This window comes from Nerophis lumbriciformis, linkage group LG31 (genome assembly GCF_033978685.3).
Source record: "Nerophis lumbriciformis linkage group LG31, RoL_Nlum_v2.1, whole genome shotgun sequence".
NCBI lineage: Eukaryota > Metazoa > Chordata > Actinopteri > Syngnathiformes > Syngnathidae > Nerophis > Nerophis lumbriciformis.
In genome coordinates, this window is record NC_084578.2 from 10387128 (window position 1) to 10407500 (window position 20373).

At 39.5% G+C, this 20373-nt stretch overlaps 1 protein-coding gene across 2 annotated transcripts in view; it reads right to left on the reverse strand.

Annotated features, from left to right (window-relative positions):
- pard3bb (par-3 family cell polarity regulator beta b) overlaps positions 1 to 20373 on the reverse strand; it is a 432163-nt gene that overhangs the window by 411068 nt on the left and 722 nt on the right. For both annotated transcript variants that reach the window (XM_061926590.1, XM_061926589.1), the window contains exon 2: positions 12706 to 12891. In XM_061926590.1, the coding sequence (XP_061782574.1) occupies positions 12706 to 12822 (117 nt within the window). In that variant the 5' untranslated portion in view covers positions 12823 to 12891. The remainder of the gene's footprint in view (positions 1 to 12705; positions 12892 to 20373) is intronic.

Sequence of the window (20373 nt, forward strand, 5' to 3'; positions counted from 1 at the left end):
GGTCCCACCCGCCTCTTACAGCATCTTCCCTATCTGAATCGCTCCCACTGCCCTCTAGTCCTTCACTCTCACTTTCCTCATCCACGAATCTTTCATCCTCGCTCAAATTAATGGGGAAATCGTCGCTTTCTTGGTCCGAATCGCTCTCGCTGCTGGTGGCCATGATTGTAAACAATGTGCGGATGTGAGGAGCTCCACAACCTGTGACGTCACGCTACTCGTCTGCTTCTTCCGGTAGAGGCAAGGCTTTTTTTATCAGCGACCAAAAGTTGCAAACTTTATCGTTGATGTTCTCTACTAAATCCTTTCAGCAAAAATGTGGCAATATCGCGAAATGATCAAGTATGACACATAGAATGGACCTGCTATCCGCCTTTAAATAAGAAAATCGCATTTCAGTAGGCCTTTAACCTTGCTAGCAAACATAGAACACTGGGGTCCAAACTTTGCATAAGGCACCACTATACAGTGCATTCGGAAAGTATTCACCTTTTCTACATTTTGTTATGTTACAGCCTTCTTCCAAAATGAAATAAATTCATCTTTGCCCTCGAAATTCTACAGACCATAGTGACAATGTGATTTTTTTTTTTAATATTACAAAAAAATCTATAAAAAAAAAAAAATCACATACAATATTCACAGCCTTTGCTCCATACTTTGTTGATGCACCTTGTCTTTGGCAATGTAATTTAACCACCCTTGCTGTGAGCTCACCTGGTTTGTTTTACCAAACGCAAAGTGAGTGTGAACCGTCGTTCGGTTGTGTTTCAAGTGAGCGTGCAGGTTTTGTTGATGGGACGAAATGTGCCAAGGCTTCGAGGCGTGTGTCGAGTAATGGAGGGGGCGTTTCCGCAAAGCGCGTATCGAGGCTTTATGTAGGGGAGGAGCTAGAAATTCTGACGTGTGAAGCCTAGCTGCCCACCTGTACCACGTGACGGTTTCGGGACGCGGTTTAGGTTTGCCAACTCATAAACCGCCTAAGCTCCCTTGAGTAGGTGGGCTTTTGAGAGTTTTTAAAATGTCAATACAATCAAAGAATGACAAACTTAATCCAAACCGGCTTTGGTAGCATAATGGTTTGCGCATGCACATTTTATTCCACATGACGTGGGTTCGATTCTCGGCAACGTCACTTCTCGAATGAGTTTATCACTGTAAACATTACATTTCAGAAACTAACGCATTCTGTATTCATTCTTTTTAACTAACTAACAAAAACCAATAGCTGGATAATAGAGAGATTTTGTCAAAAAAAAAAAAAAAAATTAATCAAAGGATTGTGTTCAAAAATATTGGACACAATGTGTTGTCAAGCTTATGAGATGTGATGCAAGTGTAAGCCACTGTGACACTATTGTTCATTTTTCAAATGTTTTTATTTTATTTTTTATAAATGGCTGTGATTATAATCTAAATGAGGGATTTCTAATCACTGCTTTGTTGAAGTTCTTATTAATATTGATACTGTTGTTGATATTATTCATTTTTGTTTGACTACTTTTGGATTGTTTTGTGTCATGTTTGTGTGTCCTCTCAATTGCTCTGTTGATTGCTATTCTGAATGTTGCTGGGCTTTGGAATTGGAATTGTAAAATGATTGTATTATTGTGAATAATTTTGTTGGACTGATTAATTAAAAAAAATTAAAAAAATAACTACATCTCCTCTGTTCTGTACATCACTGTCCAAGTTACATTATATTGTCATCTTCCACTTTATGCCATTTCCTCAAGGTGACATAAAAACATTACACAACCTATATCATATGATTCTACAATGCTGGCAAAATACAAACACACAATACATACAGTACAGGCCAAAAGTTTGGACACACCTTCTCCTCATTCAATGTGTTTTCTTTATTTTCATGACTATTTACATTGTAGATTGTCACTGAAGGCATCAAAACTATGAATGAACACATGTGGAGTTATGTACTTAACTAAAAAAGGTGAAATAACTGAAAACATGTTTTATATTCTAGTTCAGTGATTCTTAACCTGGGTTCGATCGAACCCTAGGGGTTCGGTGAGTCGGGCTCAGGGGTTCGGCGGAGGTCAAGACACACCCGACTCATCATGTAAATAAGAACTTCTCCCTATCGGCGTATTACGGATACGGCAACAGCAGAAGTCAGACTGATTTGCAGGTGTGTAATTTGTTGTGAGTTTATGCACTGTGTTGGTTTTGTTGTTTGAACAAGGTGATGTTCATGCACGGTTCATTTTGTGCACCAGTAAAAAAAACATGGTAACACTTTAGTATGGGGAATATATTCACCATTAATTAGTTGCTTATTAACATGCAAATTAGTAACATATTGGCTCTTAACTAGTCATTATTAAGTACTTATTAATGCCTTTTTCGGCATGGCCTTATTATAACCCTAACCCTCTAACCCTGGCCCTAACCCTCTAACCCTAACCCTAACCAAATAACTCTAAATTAAGTCTTTGTTACTTAGAATATGTTTTCCATACTAAAGTGTTACCAAAAACGTATAACTTTGTCTTGAATTTGAAAAGAAACAACATTTTATTTTTCACTAAAGAAGGGTTCGGTGAATGCGCAAATGAAACTGGTGGGGTTCGGTACCTCCAACAAGGTTAAGAACCACTGTTCTAGTTTCTTCAAAACATCCACCCTTTGCTGTGATTACTGCTTTGCACACTCTTGGCATTCTCTCGATGAGCTTCAAGCCATCCATTTCAGGTGACCACCTCTTGTAAATAGTCATGAAAATAAAGAAAACACATTGAATGATAAGGTTTGTCCAAACTTTTGGCCTGTACTGTATACAAATACTGTATAACAAATAAAACATGTTTTAATACTCTGTTAATTTAACCAGCTAAAACATTTATTCAAACGTTTATTGTGATTCATTGTCATTTACAAGAGCCATAACTGACTCAACAATTCAGTACATCACACTTTATGTTGTTAAAGGGGAACATTATCACCAGACCTATGTAAGCGTCAATATATACCTTTATGTTGCAGAAAAAGACCATATATTTTTTTAACCGATTTCCGAACTCTAAATGGGTGAATTTTGGCGAATTAAACGCCTTTCTATTATTCGCTCACAGAGCGAAGACGTCACATCTGGAAGCAATCCGCCATTTTCTCACTTTTGTCGGTGTGTTGTCGGAGGGTGTAACAACACGAACAGGGACGGATTCAAGTTGCACCAGTGGCCCAAAGATGCGAAAGTGGCAAGAAATTGGACGAAATTTGTTCAAAATACGAGGCTGTGGGGAAAGCCGACGAAATGGTCAGTCGTTTGTTCCGCACACTTTACCGACGAAAGCTATGCTACGACAGAGATGGCAAGAATGTGTGGATATCCTGCGACACTCAAAGCCGATGCTGACATCAACTCCAAAACTGGACAGATCAGCTTTCAGGAAAAGAGAGCGGATGAGGGTATGTCTACAGAATATATTAATTGATGAAAACTTTATTCATTACTCGCGGTTTTACGTAAATTATTATACATAAACTGTGTTTACCAATAATTTAGCTTAAAAACATTTATTTTTTTCAATCATTCGAGTACATTCGGGTAGTCTTGTGTAATGCAGTATTTTGTGTCTATTTAGGTATGGTTAACCTGAGTGCTGAAATCGTGGAAAAATATATGTTCTTAGCGCGCCTGAAATGGGCTGTCTGCACTCTCAAAGTGTATGTTGTTGCCAAATGTATTTCATATGCTGTAAACCTAGTTCATAGTTGTTAGTTTCCTTTAATGCCAAACAAACACATACCAATCGTTGGTTAGAAGGCCATCGCCGAATTCGTCCTCGCTTTCTCCCGTGTCGCTGGCTGTCGTGTCGTTTTCGTCGGTTTCACTTGCATACGGTTCAAACCGATATGGCTCAATAGCTTCAGTTTCTTCTTCAATTTCATTTTCGCTACCTGCCTCCACCCTACAACCATCCGTTTCAATACATGCGTAATCTGTTGAATCGCTTAAGCCGCTGAAATCCGAGTCTGAATCCGAGCTAATGTCGCTATACCTTGCTGTTCTTTCCGCCATGTTTGTTTGTGTTGGCATCACTTTGTGACGTCACAGGAAAATGGACGGGTGTATATAACGATGGTTAAAATCAGGCACTTTGAAGCTTTTTTTAGGGATATTGCATGATGGGTAAAATTTTGAAAAAAACTTCGAAAAATAAAATAAGCCACTGGGAACTGATTTTTAATGGTTTTAACCCTTCCGAAATTGTGATAATGTTCCCCTTTAAGAAACACCTGTTTGTAATTATACATTTGGCCAGCAGGTGAAGTCTGGTGCCGAAGCATGCATTGAAGTTTCGAGAAATTCTCAACGCAATTGACTCAAGCGGTTCAATACCTCCTCATTATGCTTCAACTGACCATCACTAGTAGTCGATTACATTCGACAAACTGGCTTGTCTGTGTTGATAGGCTGCGACATGCTAACTTGTTGCACGGTGTGTTGTGATGCTGGCGGGCTAGCGGTCCCGCTTTTCCGCACAAAGAGTCAAAGACAATTAATGAAGGACAAGAGAATTCCCCCTTCTTTTCTTCTTGCTATGGCACAAACGCGTGCAGCTGCTCAAAGCGCCGAAAAGCGGAAAATGCTCTTGAAGCATGCTGGAAAACTTACCAACTTCCTGTAACTCTGACAAAATAAATAGACCAAAAAATTAAATGTCTACTGTAGAGGAAGCAGGTTTCTCTGGAATATACAAAATAAGAATAATAAAAGGGAGAAGTTTGGCCTCCAAGACTTTAGTTTTCGAGAAATGTGACCCCCAAAACAATTGACCGGTAGATGAATGAGTATCACTGATCCACTGTGTCCTCTTCCAGTACGCTGGCATTGAAGCCGGAGTTCAGAACATTCACGAGTTATCTAGTATTGAGGTAGTATTCAAGGAGGAATGTAAATTAGGTTTTTTGCAGAGAATGAAGAGAACATGCGCCACTGAAAGAGAAAGGATGAACAACAGGATGAAGGGGCAACCACAAGGTGGTTACTGGGGACCGATGAATAGATGAAAGGAGGTAAAAACGTAAGCGCAGGAAAGGGAAGGGCGGAGCAGATAAAAGTGCTTATACAAGTGCTTTAATTACATCACACACACGCACACACACAATGTCGGAAACTCTGTATCAAGCCCAACTGAAGGGAAGAAGCCATAGGCCAAGTGTGCTCTTTAAATACCAGAACCAATATTTAAGAGGTCACTGGGAAGATGTGGTTGTCTGATGGGAGGAACCCGCACTGTGAACAGCCAAGTCATAAAGAAATCACAAGAGGGAGTCATTTGCATTTTACACAGACTCACAACTTAAATGGAAACGAGCCAGGCCTCCGTCTGTCTGGACCATCGCAATTCATATCAGATATGCTTTGAATTTTTCATGTAGCAATTATGGGGAGCTGGACCTCTGTGGCTTTAGCAAAGACTTTATAATGTGGAAATATTCCGCTTGATAATATTGATAATGAGGATAGTAAAAATGACGTATCAATAATTGCATGGCTTCGAGGAAAATCAATCACTGTAAAAGTCGTTGTTTCATAGTTATTTTTGCTTGTTTAAACTGAGAAGTACATAAAAATAAATGGCTATGAAACACCAAAAACATGAATGACTATAAATGTCTGTCAGGACATTTCAACAACCATTATGACCTCTAGTTGGAATATTTAAAAACGGTAAACATCGCATTAATGAAATCTTTAATTTAAGGCCAAAGACAGTGTAAGTAAAAGAAAGGGCATGTACTGCTGCTCTTCTTTTTGCATATGTTATGCAGTAATGTGCCAAAAATACTGCAGAAATATTTGTAGTTATCAACATGTGTACTAAACCAAAATGTAAAGTAACAGTGGCTATTAATTGCCTAAATGTAATTTTGCATGATGGAGTTGTTCTTTATTTGTACAAGAGTATCACTAGAGAAACATGAAAATACTGAAGTAACTGTTTTCTAACATGAATTATAGGCCTTCCTTCGAATGGCCTTGACGCTGCAACAACAGGAGCAGGCTGTTCTGAAAACATCCCCGAGGAAACCTCAATTATGGACTCTTTTGATCTCCCTCCCTCCTCAACGACACCTGGAGTTGAACTTTTGCTTGCATGCAGAACAGCCCCAGGCCAATGGACACTACATCAACACACCCATGACAATGGGCATATACACACACATACATACCCTCCCCCACCCCACGCCTTCACCGCCGCTTGATTCCCCTTCGGGGTGATGGACGGCTGGCAGCGTTTCATAGCAGCAGTCGACCTCCAGGGCCCCAACTCCCCCCCTCTCTGGTGCGAGTTGTCGTGATTAAATGTAACATGTTTATGTGTGCATGGCATGGAGGTTTTTTCCCACTCTAGGAGCCTAGTCTAGATTGTATTTTTTTTACTCATCTTCTTCCCTAGCGTTTTACCTTTTTTCCACCTTTTACGCCGGGGCGCCTTGTGGTGACCCTTCAGCGTTCCTGTGCTGTAACCCTGTACACTGTTTGTTTGTCTAATCTTGAACAGGTTTGTGCTCAATACATAGTTTTGTTGTACTTGTTGCAGTGACAATAAAGACCTATCCTATCCTATCCTTCCTTGATATGATCAATATGAGACATTTGTTGAAAATAAAGCCTGATTTTCCAATTCAATCAATGACGTCATAAACGAGCCGTCGAACACAGCTTCCCATATTTTTAATGAAACAGAAAAATGTTGGTGGTGTGGAACCTTTTCAGAGTAATCACTCGCCATACAGCAATAGATGTTATCTGTCTATTACCTGACCGCTTCTATGTTAGCTTCCTCTCTTTGTTCATTATGTATATTTTCTGCTGGATCTACTCTTTATTTTATGCTGCCCTTTTTTATTTTGCTGCAGCTGTTACAGATACTGTAATATTGTACATGGTAATTTGGATTTGTTGTATATATCATATAAAAATATAATAATATAATAATGACTATATATTATATACTGTATATATAATGTGCAAATATTACATATGTTATAATTTATATTGCTACAACGGTACATTTTGAGTCTACTTTATACGTGCATTATCCTTTCCATCCTTACACTTTCGGTCATTTGTAACTGAGCTACCTTTGTGGATCAATAAAGTTTGTCTAAGTCTAAGTCTAAAGGAGACTGAAAATATAAATGTTGCAATGTTTCTCGCTGTGCTAACATGACAAACATTCCGTGTTCCGTATCTTTTAATGTTAATGCTACTAAGTACCATGTTGTACTACCACAATCAATATATTTATCATACATACAATTTGGTTTATATCGTTAGAATTTGAAATAATTACGGTACAAAAGGCAAATCAGAAAAGTGATTGTGGGGGGGCGTGGCCCGCGGACCTGCAGCGAAGTGGGGTGTGTCAGGGCCGGCTTCGAGATTAACGACAGGTGCATAGATGGCACACCTGGGCCAGTTTATCTAATCACCGGTCGCTCTGTTAAAGAGCAGCAGCCAGGAAGGAGGGGAGTTGTTGATGATGGAGAACGAGTACGAGCACGAGCATGAGAGAGAGCGAGGACTGACACGTAACGCAATGACTGAAATGGAACACAAAGAACATTTATTGAAAAATAAATCATTGTTCAGAACTATGAATGAAGCTGTCATGTCCGTGATTGGTGGTCTGAAGAACCCGGAAGAGCAAGTCTTCCACAGTGATGTACAGATTAAAGTGTTTCATTGATTGTATAAGTTTGATGCAAAGTGAATTAGTCCCCATTTGAGTCTCCAGTTCTCACTGCTTTCAAAATGTGTGAAGATTTAGTGCGCAGGTACTGTACACACATTCCTCCCGCCAAATTTGTAGAAACGACAACATTGATGTCAGAAGTAAAGTATGGTATTTTCAGGCCCTGTTTGTGCATACGCAAACTTTATGAACTAAATCCCTGATGGGTTGGTTATGTAGAGCAGTGTTTTTCAACCTTTTTTGAGACAAGGCACATTTTTTTCATTGAAAAAATCCGGAGGCACACCACCAGCAGAAAACTTAAAAAAATGAAACTCAGTTGACAGTAAAAAGTTGTAGACCACAAAGAAGTGCTTCAAATAAATGATTATTTAACAGGCTGTTTTCTTATATATAATTTTCATACAGTCTGGAAGTCCAATATTGCACTACAACTGCATTGGCAAAAACTAAAAAAAAATATATAATCAAGGTAAGTATGTCTTTAAAAAAAAAAATTGGACAATCAATAACTTTATTTACAGACATAATAAACAAGTTCTTCTGCATTATCCAGAATGACTTCCGTTAACAGCGTTTGGTTACTTTGCTGCATTGTGTTTACTCTTCAGAGCAATTCAGCCTTGAACAAACAGATAAATTGACTTTGTTAGAACGAGTTGAATGTAATAACATCTAATGCATGTGTTTAGTCTACCTGTATATTTGAATGAGCGACAGTAGTAAGCTGTTGTCCCTGGTTGGTGAAAACAATTAAAAGAAATGTCCAAAAACATTGTTTATGACATAAAAATTAATGATCCTGCTGTAGCTAGAGTGTGAGTTGTAAGCGATTGGATGAGCAATTTGTTCGGTTTTACACCAGGAATCATCAACCACATTTATTTCTCAGCAGACACTGAAGGTCAGGTGCTATTGTACAATTAAATGAAAATTGTACCCTCAGTCATACATTATTGTTTGATATATTCATGTTGTCCTTTTAGTTAACAGACATGTTGAACCTATAAAGCAGGGGTGCTCACACTTTTTCTGCAGGCGAGCTACTTTTCAATTGATCAAGTCGTGGGGATCTACCTCATTCATATATATAATTTATATTTACTTATTTATGAAATATATGTTTTTGTTAACAAGTTAAAGGTGTTTAATGATAATGCAAGCATGTTTAACACAGATAGTTAATATTGTTAATACATTAAAGGTGTTTAATGATAATACAAGTATGTTTAATACATATAGTTAATATTGTTAACAAGTTAAAGGTGTTTAAAGATAATGCAAGCATGTTTAACACATATAGTTAATATTGTTAACAAGTTAAAGGTGGTTAAAAATAATACAAGCATGTTTAACACAAATAGTTAATATTGTTAACAACTTAAAGGTGGTTAAAGATAAAACAAGCATGTTTAACACATATAGTTAATATTGTTAACAACTTAAAAGTGGTTAAAGATAACGCAAGCATGTTTAACACATATAGTTAATATTGTTAACAAGTTAAAGGTGGTTAAAGATAATACAAGCATGTTTAACACATATAGATTCCTTTCTTTCATGAAGACAAGAATATAAGTTGGTGTATTACCTGATTGTGATGACTTGCATTGATTGGAATCAGACAGTGGTGATGATAACGTCCGCATTTTCGAATGGAGGAGAAAAAAAGTCCTCCTTTCTGTCCAATACCACATGAAAGTGGTTGGTTTTTGGCATCTTATTTGTCCAGCTTCCGTACTCCTTTGTATACACTTTACAAGAAATACATTGTCGGCAAACTCCGTAGCTTGCTAGCTTGTGCACGCCAGCTTTCTGAGACTCTTATTTTGGTAGCGCAGGCAGGATGAAGCAGAGCTTTTATTGTGCAACTGTGCAGTCGGTCTTTGGAGTTTTGACGACAGGTACGGCGCCAGAGTCTGTTGAAATAAAGTGTTTCTCGCCTTCCTGTCGGTAATTGTAATGAGCTGGCAGCAGCCAGCGTCATCTCAGAAGACCCTCGGGTGCCGTCAATGTCAATCAAGTGACGAAAGTGACGTCATAGTGAAGATTTATGATCACTCATTTTTAGGACTATTTTTTTAATGCCTGGCTGGTGATCGACTGACACACCCTCCGAGATCGACCGGTAGATCGCGATCGACGTAATGAGCACCCCTGCTATAGAGCAAAGCCCAGAGTCTTCCACGGTACATTTTACATAACCAACCCAGCTGTCAATCAGGAATTTAATTCATAAAAGTTGCATATGCACAAACGAGGCCTGAAAATACTGTACATTACTTTTTCACCTCAAAATTCAATTATTATTATTATTTTTTTTTTAAATGGCGGAAGAATGTGTGTACAGTACCTGCACACCAACTTTTGAGCTTTGAAAGCCGTGAGAACTGGAGACTCAAATGGGGATGTGATAAATAAAGTCACATGACTAACACACAATTCACTTTGCAACAAACCTAACCGACTTGTTCTCTTGAAGGGGAACTGCACTTTTGGGGGAATTTGGCCTATCATTCAAAATCATTGTGTAAGACAAGAACACATATGTTTTCTATTTTTTTAGTAAATAATAATGCGATCAAAAGTCAGTTTACTGTGGAGCCTCTGTGAGTCGCTCTATTCTGCCTATAAAAGCAATTAAAAAACATCCAAACACCTACATGAAGGTTTTATATACATGATGTAAGTACAGTGACGTGCGGTGAGGTTGATGGCTGGTAAGGCACTGACTTCATCACAGTCAGATTTACAAACATATGAACCCTAAAGAGTATCTTATTCACCATTTGATTGGCAGCAGTTAACGGGTTATGTTTAAAAGCTCATACCAGCACTCTTCCCTGCTTGGCACTCAGCATCAAGGTTTGGAATTGGGGGTTAAATCACCAAAAATGATTCCCAGGCGCGGCGCCGCTGCTGCCCACTGCTCCCCTCACCTCCCAGGGGGTGATCAAGGGGATGGGTCAAATGCAGAGGACAAATTTCATTACACCTAGTGTGTGTGTGACAATCATTGGTACTTTAACTTAACTTTGACTTTACACATACAAACTGTAGCACACAAAAAAAGCACATTTAATAAAAAAAACGTTATTATGGTCTTACCTTTACTTAGAAATTAAGTCCATGCGCCGCAACTAAAGCCCTCACTTAAACTTTCCACGTGCAAGATTGAATCTATTTAAAAAAGTGTAACCGAGGGTTTATAAATGTCGCCTATACTGTATGAAACTACAAAATATCAAACACAGAGGCTCCAGTTTACACGAGGACCACTTTATTTACCTTCTTTCAAAAACCTCTGCAACGTGACATCACTTCCGCTCTTAGCGCCTTCAAAATAAGAGCTCAAGGCATATACTGTATAACAGCGCATAACAGGAACTTAACATCAGAAAGAGGAAAGCCCATGAAAATAGGTTACAAAAGTTATTTAATAAGAAGCCAAAAAGTGCAAAAACAATAATGTTGGTGTTGGAGGAGTTGTGAATTAGGTACACTTGCAGTCTGCAAGTGTATCTAATGTTGTGGCCCTGCAGTCATTCACAACTCCTCCAACACCAACATTATTGTTTTTGCACTTTTTGGCTTCTTATGAAATCATTTTTTTAAATAGATTCAATCTTGCGACGTGGAAAGTTTAAGTGTGGGCTTTAGTTGATATAACAATTCTACGGCGGGGGTGCAGGAGGCAAGCCTCAGCCAGTGCGTCTTTTGCAGCCGTTTTATGATCGCTCAGCACAAGAAATACTTTACACACATACAGTTGTTGACAAAATACACTGTACATTATATACCTCAGCTAACTAAACTATGGAAATGTATAATATAGTTCATATAGCAATACGGTCTCACTGCACAGCAGACCAGCAGTTAGCCGAGTCATTGCGCAATCCATGTTGCGGCACTGAGTGACGTGCCTCAACTGGCTGCTGTTCACCGCACCGTCTCTTCTCAGTATTTGAACGGCAAATGTGAAAATTCAGCGATTTTGAATAAAAATAATCTAAAACTGGTGAAGTTAAATGGAAAATAACTTTATAGTATAATCACTGGATACATATAACAATTTAATTTTTTTTTTTTCTTTTTACATTTTTTTTCTTTCCATGATTCTAGTGACCGCACGTCACTGTGTAAGTATATATGTAATGTAGTAATAGCCACATTTATAATGCTATCTAATATTTATGTATATTGCTCATTTCAAGCGAAGGCGGCGCATTGATTTCAAGGTTGTTTTTTTCCACAACATCACCAATTATTACTCACTGCAGACTTTATGAGAGCCAACAAACATAATAAAACTTACTGAACAAGGTCTGCTGTCATTAGGATGCCGACTGATAGAATCTTCTTATATTCCCGTTTAGCTGAAGAATGACTCATAATCCTCGCAAAGAAAAGGGGGGTGCAACCAAGTGTCTTTCCGTGTCGTTCTCGCCATTTACGGGTCTAAATTGGCTGTCAAAGTGTACCAACTTGTCGGAATACATCCTCATCCTTGTACTATCCAGGTGAGAGGCATGATTTATGATTGACAATAAAGTTCTACAAGCAAGGAAGCGAGGAAGCCCGGACTGTTGAACAACTTAAGCTGTGCATCAAACAAGAATGGGAAATATTTCTACCTGAAAAGCTTAAAAAATATGTCTACTCAGTTCCCAAACGTTTACGGAGTGTTGTTAAAAGGAAAGGCCATGTAACACAGTGGTAAAAATGCCCCTGTGCCACCTTTTTTGCATTGTGTTGCTGCCATTAAATTCTAAGTTAATGACTATTTGCAAAAAAAAACGTTTCTCAGTTCGAACATTCAATATTTTGTCTTTGCAGTCTATTCTTGAAAAGGATTTGCAAATCATTGTATTCTGTTTTTATCTACGAAATACACAACGTGCCAACTTCACTGGTTTAGGGTTTTGTACTTTACAGCAACAAAATTTAAAGGAATATTCTCAAGGCACAGTACCTGTTCCAGGAGTTTTCTGTATCTCTGTGTGGCTTGTTGGATGAGATCCCTCACCGTCCATCCCTCCTTGCAGGGCACGACCACACCTGTCTGCCCAAACGTGACTGTCACCTTCATTGCAGGACTCGTTATTTAGTCGTAGTGGATGTAAACCTCCACTTCCTTGTAGACTGGCACACTGGAAGCCTAAATAAATGAAGCAAACACATGTCAACAAAGAGCGGGGAGGCGCTAGTTGAAACTGAGGCACAAATGCTAGTATTCATCCATCCATTTTCTACCGCTTGTCCCTTTTGGGGTCGCGAGGGGTGCTGGAGTCTATCTCAGCTTCATTCGGGCACAAAACGTACCGAGAAAGAAGCAAAACTGTGGCCCTCAAACCGAGGTACGGACCGTAGCGTGGGTTACCTGTAGCGTTGCACATCTAGTAAACACAATTATAAATACAAAATGACAGTTGTTAGTCAATATTATCTTGATCAAATATGGCGGAAATGTCTGTTACAAGATACTGCAGTAGTGAACAGTAGGGATGCAATGGTACTCGATGTAATTCTGCACGGGAAAATGTTCCTTAAATAAAAAAATATAATATTAATCAAGATCGGATGATGTAAAAAAAAGTATTTGTGATCTTTTTTTGTTGCCATATCGCCCAGTCCTACTTTTTATTTTTATTTGAATTATTATTATTATTAAATCAACATAAAAAACACAAGATACACTTACAATTAGTGCACCAACCCAAAAGCGCTCCCTCCCCCACTTACTTTCACACAAAAGGGTTGTTTCCTTCTGTTATGAATATTCTGGTTTCTACAATATATATCGATACAGTCTGCAAGGGATACAGACCGTGAAGCACACATAATTGTGTGTGCTGCTGGTCCACTAATAGTACTAACCGTTAACAGTTGGATATGACTTTAAACCATAACCAAGCATGCATCACTATAGCTCTTGTCTCAAAGTAGGTGTACTGTCACCACCGGTCACATCACCCCGTGACTTATTTTGAGTTTTTTGCTGTTTTAGTTCTTGTCTTGCGCTCCTATTTTGGTGTTTTTTTCTCTTTGTTTGGTATTTTCCTGTAGCAGTTTCATGTCTTCCTTTGAGCGATATTTATCTATATATCTAGTTTGTTTTAGCAATCAAGATCATTTCAGTTGTTTTTATCATTCTTTGTGTGGACATTGTTGATTGTCATGTCCGGATGTACTTTGTTGACGCCTTTTCTGCTCCACAGTAAGTCTTTGCTGTCATCCAGCATTCTGTTTTTGTTTACTTTGTAGACAGTTCAGTTTTAGTTTCGTTCTGCATAGCCTTCCCTAAGCTTCAATGCCTTTTCTTAGGGGCACTCACCATTTGTTTATTTTTGGTTTAAGCATTAGACACCTTTTTACCTGCACGCTGCCTCCCGCTGTTTCCGACAGCTACAAAGCAATTAGCTACCGGCTGCCACCTACTGATATGGAAGAGTATTACACGGTTACTCTGCCGAGCTCTAGACAGCACCGACACACAACAACAACACATCATTTGCAGACTATAATTACTGGTTTGTAAGAAATGTTTTTAACCCAAATAGGTGAAATTAGATCATCTCCCATGGCACATCAGACTGTATCTCACAGCACAATAGTGAGTGCACAGTGGTAGAAAAACACTGGTCCAGATTATGTCCAGGTAGGACTCAGCAACACACACCTTAATTTATGTCCACTCAAATTACGGAACACAACAACAGTTTGCATATTATCTATAAACAAAATTACATTTTCAAAATAAGCATTAATGTATAGTCCAGATTATGTCTAGGTCGGACTCAGCAACACACACCTTCATTTATGTACACTCAAATTAGGGAACACAACAACAGTTTGCATATAATAATAATAATAATAATGGATTAGATTTTATATCGCACTTTTCTATTATTAGATACTCAAAGCGCTCACAGAGAAGTGAAGAGTATAATCTATAAATAAAATTACATTTTCAAAGTAAGTATTTGAGGACTTCCCATGGTTTTTTTTAATGTTTTTTGGCATCATTATTGGTTTCAACCATAAAACTTTCTAAAGTAAAAAAAAAATACTGAATAAATGTTTTAAAGAATGTAATAAAGTTAAAGTGCCAATGATTGTCACACACACACACACGAGATGCGGTGAAATTATCCTCTGCATTTGACCCATCCCCACAGGTGATCACACCTCACTCCTACCCACTTCTCCAAAGTGGGCTGGCTCAGGGTGGAGGACAGAGTAAAACAAATTGCACTGAGCCTAGTCTATAAAATTCGCTACACCTCCCTGATACCGAAGTACATGTCAAACTACTTCCATAACGTAAATGACTGCCATAACCACAACACCAGGGGGAGCTCCGCAAACCACTTCAAACCCAGATTCCGATCTAACAAAGGTCTTAACTCATTCTCCTTCTATGCCACATCAATATGGAATGCACTCCCAACAGGTGTAAAAGAAAGTGCATCTCTATCCTCCTTCAAAACTGCACTAAAAGAACACCTCCAGACAACTACAACCCAAGCCTAACCCCCTCCCCCTTCCACATCCCACCTCTACAAGTTGTAAATAATCAAATGTAAATAATCAAATGTATATACTTGTTCTTATGCTTTCTGAACTCACTATGAGTGCCATCCCCAAGTTGGGGAAGAGATCTTGCCCCAAGTGGAAGAGTTCAAGTACCTAGGAATATTGCTCACGAGTGGGGGAAGAGTGGATCGTGAAATCGACAGGTGGATCGGTGCGGCGTCTTCAGTAATGCGGACGCTGTATCGATCCATTGTAGTGAAGAAGGAGCTGAGCCGGAAGGCAAAGCTCTCAATTTACAGGTCGATCTACGTTCCCATCCTCACCTATGGTCATGAGCTTTGGGTTATGACCGAAAGGACAAAATCACGGATACAAGCGGCCGAAATGAGTTTCCTCCGCCGGGTGGCGGGGCTCTCCCTTAGAGATAGGGTGAGAAGCTTTGTCATCCGGGAGGAACTCAGAGTAAAGCCGCTGGTCCTCCACATCGAGAGGAGCCAGATGAGGTGGTTCGGGCATCTGGTCAGCATGCCACCCGAACGCCTCCCTACACTGCAAAAACTGAAATCTAAGTAAGATTAAATATCTCAAATAACGTTGATATTTGCTTATTTTCTATCTGATAAGATAATTCTTCTCACTAAGCAGATTTTATGTCAGTGTTTTACTTGTTTTAAAGGGGAACATTATCACCAGACCTATGTAAGTGTCAATATATACCTTGATGTTGCAGAAAAAAGACCATACATTTTTTTAACCGATTTCCGAACTCTAAATGGGTGAATTTTTAGCGAATTAAACGCCTTCTATTATTCGCTCTCGGAGCGATGACGTCACAACATGACGTCACATCGGGAAGCAATCCGCCATTTTCTCAAACACCGAGTCAAATCAGCTCTGTTATTTTCCGTTTTTTCGACTGTTTTCCGTACCTTGGAGACATCATGCCTCGTCGGTGTGTTGTCGGAGGGTGTAACAACACGAACAGGGACGGATTCAAGTTGCACCAGTGGCCCAAAGATGCGAAAGTGGCAAGAAATTGGACGTTTGTTCCGCACACTTTACCGAAGAAAGCTATGCTACGACAGAGATGGCAAGAATGTGTGGATATCCTGCGACACTCAAAGCAGATGCATTTCCAATTGGACTGGACAGATCAGCTTTCAGGAAAAGATAGCGGATGAGGGTATGTCTACAGAATATATTAATTGATGAAAACTGGGCTGTCTGCACTCTCAAAGTGCATGTTGTTGCCAAATGTATTTCATATGCTGTAAACCTAGTTCATAGTTGTTAGTTTCCTTTAATGCCAAACAAACACATACCAATCGTTGGTTAGAAGGCAATCGCCGAATTCGTCCTCGCTTTCTCCCGTGTCGCTGGCTGTCGTGTCGTTTGTCGGTTTCGCTTGCATACGGTTCAAACCGATATGGCTCAATAGCTTCAGTTTCTTCTTCAATTTCGTTTTCGCTACCTGCCTCCACACTACAACCATCCGTTTCAATACATTCGTAATCTGTTGAATCGCTTAAGCCGCTGAAATCCGAGTCTGAATCCGAGCTAATGTTGCTATAAACTTGCTGTTCTATCCGCCATGTTTGTTTGTATCGGCATCACTATGTGACGTCACAGGAAAATGGACGGGTGTATATAACGATGGTTAAAATCAGGCACTTTGAAGCTTTTTTTAGGGATATTGCGTGATGGGTAAAATTTTGAAAAAAACTTCGAAAAATAAAATAAGCCACTGGGAACTGATTTTTAATGGTTTTAACCCTTCTGAAATGGTGATAATGTTCCCCTTTAAGTGTTTTGGTCTTAAATGATCTCAGTAAGATATTACAGCTTGTTGCTGAGATTTGATCACCTATATTGAGTAAAACATGCTTGAAACTAGAATATCAAGTGTTGCAAAGCTGGGTCATCAACACTCACAAGTATAGAACTACCTTTTTAAAGTAATCGTTTCTTATTTCAAGCATGAAAAAGAAATCATGACTTTGACACAATTGTGTCTCATAATTAAAACAGATGACAGCCAAATGGACTTTGCCGTTTTATTTTCAATGAAACAATAGAAAATATGTACTTATATAGTAATACAGTTGTTATTAGTGAGAATATCCTTATTTTACATTGAAGTTAGCTAATTTTACTTGTTTTGGAAAGTCTTGACCAGCCAAATTTTCTTGTTCTATTGGCAGATAATTTTGCTTAGTTCAAATAAAATACCCCTCATTTTTGTATTTTTTATTCTTGTTTTTGAACACTGACTTTTTGCAGTGTAGGGAGGTGTTTGGGGCACGCCCGACCGGCAGGAGGCCAAGGGGAAGACCCAGGACACGTTAGGAAGACTATGTCTCCCGGCTGGCCAGGGAACGCCTCAGGATCCCCCGGGAGGAGCTGGACAAAGTGGCTGGGGAGAGGGAAGTCTGGGCTTCCCTTCTTAGGCTGCTGCCTCCGCGACCCGACATCGGATAAGCGGAGGAAAATGGATGGTTGGATGGATGGCCCAAACCTACTTGACATGCAGCCCTATATCACCACTGACTTTGGAAATGCGCATGTTTTCTTCAGGCAGTCGTCTTCATAAATCTCATTGGAACGCCACGTACGAAGTCAAACCTACACTGTTTCAATGTCCATTTCTCAGATGATATAATTGTTGATGACTGAAGTGCTGATATCAACTAAACCTAACCCCCCCGCCCCAACCACCTCCACATCCCACCCCCGGATTGTAAATGTAAATAATTCAATGTATATACTCTGATGATTAACTTGTGTGATGACTGTATTATGCTGATAGTATATATTTATACCATGAATTGATTAACGTGGACCCCGACTTACCATTTAGTGGTCAATTGTACGGAATATGTACTGTACTGTGCAATCTACTAATACAAGCAGTAAGCAGCAGCGGAATCATTTGGTGATTTAACCCCCAATTCCACATCCAGATAATTTTGCTTAGTTCAAATAAAATACCCCTCATTTTTGTATTTTTTATTCTTGTTTTTGAACACTGACTTTTTGCAGTATAGGGAGGTGTTTGGGGCACGCCCGACCAGCAGGAAGCCAAGGGGAAGACCCAGGACACGTTGATAGACTATGTCTCCCGGCTGGCCTGGGAACGCCTCAGGATCCCCAGGGAGGAGCTGGACGAAGTCGCTGGGGAGAGGGAAGTCTGGGCTTCCCTGCTTAGGCTGCTGCCTCCGCGACCCGACCTCAGATAAGCGGAGGAATTGATTGATTGATTGATTGATTGATTGAAACTTTTATTAGTAGATTGCACAGTACAGTACATATTCTGTACAATTGACCACTAAATGGTAACACCCGAATACGTTTTTCATCTTGTTTTAAGTCGGGGTCCACGTTAATCAATTCATGGTAAAAGGAAAATGAATGGATGGATGGAAGGCCCAGCCCAGGGGTCGGCAACCCAAAATGTTGAAAGAGCCTTATTGGACCAAAAATACAAAAACAAATCTGTCTGGAGCCGCAAAAAATTAAAAGCCATATTACATACAGATAGTGTGTCATGAGATATAAATTGAATTAATATGACTTAAAGGAAACTAAATGAGCTCAAATATAGCTACAAATGAGGCATCATTATGCAATATGTACATAAAGCTAGCCTAAATAGCATGTTAGCATCGATTAGCTCGCAGTCATGCAGTGACCAAATATGTCTGATTAACACTCCACACAAGTCAATAACATCAACAAAACTCACCTTTGTGGATTCATGCACAACGTTAAAAGTTTGGTGGACAACATGAGACAGAAAAAGAAGTGGCATAAAACACGTCCTAGAAAGTTATACATGTAAACAAACTACGGTGAGTTCAAGGACCGCCAAAATTAGTAGGACAAAACGGCGCTCGCCAAATACTCGAATCAGTGAAGCATGTTTAATGTAAACAGTGTGCTTTATAACAATTAGGGAGGTTTGTGTCATGTTTGTCCTCCTACAGAAACCATATTAAAACAAAAAATGTTTTTTTTCCCCTCAACTTTTTCCATTTTTCATACATTTGTGAAAAAGCTCCAGAGAGCCACTAGGGCGGCGCTAAAGAGCCGCATGCGGCTCTAGAGCCGCGGGTTGCCGACCCCTGGCCCAGCCCTACTTGACATGCAGTCACTTCACTACGTCACTTCCGCCCTCCAATCCCCTAGCAACGCGGTCGCCATATTGAATTCGTTGAAAACAAACCAGCTCACAGCGAACACAGCATTGACAGAAAAGGCATTTAACGAGGTTTCACGGCATTTTAAACTGTTCTAAATGGCGTATGATTATGTAAATAGTCTTTCCAGTGAGGCTAGGTTAAGATACAAGTTAAAATGTTCTGTAGTTGGATTAAACGACTGCCCTTACCACCTTCCAGCAGATGCGTGGACTGATAATCCTACACAATGGCCGGACATGGAATTTGGAAATCTTTATGTCTACCTCACAAGCGCACCAGGTCGGTTGTTAGCTTCGGTTGTTATATAACGAATAAATCACATAAAAATTGTTAAATCACCCAAGGTATGTTGATAAATGATAATAAGGATGACACGGTGGCTACCAGTATCTGTATATTTATTATATCTGTAGAGAGCTCATTCAAATTCAGTTCAGTATTATGATTTATTATTTGCTGAATTACTGGAAATAGCCTTTATACCGTATGTTATTGTTGTGCAACAACAACAACTTCAGCTGTCGAACGTTATTCAGTAAAAATTCAACGGGTTCAACATTAGCATGGACCAAGTTGTGGTTAAGAAGGTGGATTTTTGTTCCTTATATTTACCAGAAACGAAGTGATCCGAACACACGACCCGGGATTTTGGGGGACTCCAGTGAGAACCGTCCTCGTTTTCCCGGTGTAAAGCTGCGAGCCATTTGTCTCGTCTCTGTGGGCTTTTAGCACGCTTTGGCAGAACAAAATACGACCTTTGTTTTCCCTGTTTCCAGTTGTGGTTTGCACAACCAAAAACAACACCGTTTTTTGGCATTTTGGAGGCAGAATGACGGGTTTAATCAGCGCAGGTCGACAGGTTAAAGAGTAATGGCGACGGTTTGTTTTCAACGCCAGTCAGGTTG